Source organism: Arachis ipaensis, chromosome B01 (genome assembly GCF_000816755.2).
Source record: "Arachis ipaensis cultivar K30076 chromosome B01, Araip1.1, whole genome shotgun sequence".
Lineage (NCBI taxonomy): Eukaryota > Viridiplantae > Streptophyta > Magnoliopsida > Fabales > Fabaceae > Arachis > Arachis ipaensis.
Genome location: NC_029785.2, coordinates 30,641,117 through 30,644,165, shown reverse-complemented (window position 1 = coordinate 30,644,165; position 3,049 = coordinate 30,641,117). Strand labels below are relative to the sequence as shown.

General features: G+C 33.0%; 1 protein-coding gene across 5 annotated transcripts in view; it reads left to right on the top strand.

Annotated features, from left to right (window-relative positions):
* Window positions 1,848–3,049, top strand: part of LOC107628383 (transcription factor bHLH18-like) — a 10,988-nt gene continuing 9,786 nt past the window's right edge. For 2 of the 5 annotated variants that reach the window (XM_016331090.2, XM_016331080.2), the window contains exons 1-2: window positions 1,854–2,043; window positions 2,147–2,737. In XM_016331090.2, coding sequence (XP_016186576.1) covers window positions 2,008–2,043; window positions 2,147–2,737 — 627 coding nt within the window. In that variant the 5' untranslated portion in view covers window positions 1,854–2,007. Of the gene's footprint in view, window positions 2,044–2,146; window positions 2,738–3,049 lie in introns of all 5 variants that reach the window. The other 3 variants (XM_021119851.1, XM_021119865.1, XM_021119855.1) reach the window with 3 other exon arrangements.

The following is a 3,049-nucleotide window of genomic DNA, read 5'->3' as shown; positions in this document are numbered from 1 at the left end:
AAATCTCAAGCCAAGTATGGACTATTATATATTGATGGAAATCCCAAGATGTCTACTTTCCAACGCAATTGAGAGTGCGTCAATTGGACTTCTGTAGCTCCATAAAATTTATTTCGAGTGCAGGGAGGTCAGAATCCAACAGCATCTGCAGTCCTTTCTCAGCCTCTGAATCAGATTTTTGCTCAGGTCCCTCAATTTCAGCCAGAAAATATCTGAAATTACAGAAAAACACACAAACTCATAGTAAAGTCCAGAAATGTGATTTTTGCATAAAAACTAATAAAAATATAATAAAAAGTAACTAAAACATACTAAAAACTACATGAAAATATCACCAAAAAGCATATAAAATATCCGCTCATCAGTGCCACGCCCAGTATTGATGTGCCACGCCCATAGTAAAGCTTTGAGATTCTTCTCTGGAAACTGTGATTGGCGTGCCATGCCCAGCATTGGCCTGCCATGCCATAGTGAAGCTTGTCCATCCATCTTCTGGGAAAGATAACTGGCATGTCATGCCTGGCCTTGGCGTGCCACGCCCGGCCTTGGCGTGCCACGCCCATTGTAGTTCTTCATGGATTCTCTTCTGGAAACTATAATTGACGTGCCACGCCTGGCCTTGGCGTGCCACGCCCAACTCCGACGTACCACGCCCATAATAATCCTTCAACTTTTCCTTTCTGGAGATAATAGCTGGCATGCCACGCCCACTCAAGGATAGTGGCGTTTGCATGAAGTGGCATGCCCAGCACACACGCCGAGCTCCTTTTTTTATTTTGTTCTTCTTTTGTTACTTTTTTCACTTGAAATCCAAGAAAGATTTATTTTAAAGTAATGTTCTATAAATTCATTATATAATTCTTGTAAATGCATCAAATAAATGAGAATTTACTAATTCTATGGTCCTTTTAGATGAGAGAAAAAGGTAGATGATGCAAGTTATCACTCACTTACCATAATATTACTTAATACGATTCAATGTATTTGTCGAATTGTAGTTTTACAAAATTCCGCATCAAGACACTCAAATTTTTATTTCAATTTTAGACATTTGATACTTCCTTTTCCTATATAATTAAGAAAGAAATTTCTTAGAATGCTCATAGTGACATATAATATATATTGAGGGAAATCTGATTCGGTTAGGGGTTAGCTGACTCCTTTATTGACTCAATTATTGAGATCCATATGCATCCTAATAATATATCACTTGATTCAGGTTCCAATTCCAATCCCAATTCCAGCAACAGGGTGGCACATATAACAATTATATATATATATATATATTTTGTAAATTGTTTACATCTATATATGATCTATCACATCTACTATTGCCATATACCATTTTCACATTACACAGTTATTTTCAAACGTTCACATCGACCGCACGAATCATAGAATCAAAACAATTAAGACAACAAAACAGTGAAAAAAGTTTCTTTGCCAGAATAATTATACGAGGAATACTAGGGGCATAGCAGAATTTTGTGATATATAGTCATTAATTAATCATCATTAACATTTTTAATGGTATGAGATGATATTTAATTGTGTAGAATTACTTTTTTTTTTATGATTAAGTATTGGCCAAATTTCAATAAAAATAGTGACCCCAAGACTTTCTCTAATTTAAATAATGGTATATAATAATAACAATATATACGACAAAAGTTGTAGCTAGAGTATTCGCAAATTAAATTCGCATCTGCTCAATGAAAAAAAAAAGGAAAAGAAAAAAGAAAGAAACATAGAGATCTCTTTGTTTAATATTTTTATGGCCATAGTGGGGTCCATACATAGCTAGGTGTAGTGGAGAAACTGATTATCAAAGGCATGAACTTACTACTATAAAGAGTGAACATTGGGGAATCCCTCTTTCGCACTCAATAGGAATAGTAATAGCTCTCTAAAGAGTCACCTTTGTTTCACTACTTAGCTACACTTAATAAGTATTGCTAATTCTATTTCAGTGATTCCTACTCATTAGAGAAAATTATTAAAACTCCGATGGAATCGTCATCACCTAGCTGGTTACATGATCTGGTAAGGGAATTAATTTCATATATATACGTTTCCATTTCCAATTTAATTTGTTCAACAATTTGATAATAATAATAATATATTTTTTTCTCTAACTTCTTATTAGCAGGAAATGGAAGATGATTACAACAATTTCTTTCCGAAAGAGTACAGCATGAACAACTCGATTGATGATTACGATGAAGATTTATTTTTCGCACATGACATAGGGAATTCTATAATGTTCGAGTCACCAAGCAATAATAATAATTACTCTTCCGTTGATGAAACTAGTTTTGATGATGAGAGGCCTTCTAAGTTTCTCAAAACAAGTACCAATAGTGATAATAATTCTTATTATTCATCATTATCACCAAATTTTTCTTCCCTCTCATCATCATCATCATCATCATCATCAATAACATCATTTCAGCCACAAATTCTGTGCTTTGACAACTCAAACTCCTCTCTCAATAATAATGATAATACCACCCAGCTTTATGATTTAGATTACACCACCTTGAACACAAAGACAAAACTAAAAGAGGTGGTGAATGGGTCATCAAAAAATCAAAACCTGGTCACAAAATCCTCATCAAATGGTTCTAAGAGGTCACCATCTAACGCTCAGGATCATATCATAGCTGAGAGGAAGAGAAGAGAGAAGATCAGCCAGAGTTTCATTGCTCTTGCAGCTCTTGTTCCTGGCCTCAAGAAGGTATTATTATTATTATTATTATTATTGTTGTTGTTGTTGTTGGGTGAGTCTTATTATAATATTGTGTTTAAGAAATGTTTCAGAATATACCAAAAAAAGAATGAGAGAGAAAATATAAATATGACAGAAAAAATATATCTTTATTTTTATTCTCCAAATTCCAATTATTTTTGAAGATACACGACAATAAAGATAAACTTCATGTTAAAGGAAAGATAATAATAATATGTCTATTATTTATTCATCTTTTTATTTATCATATATTTATAAAATAATAAGCATAAAATTAATTAAATAGAAATAGTAAAAGGA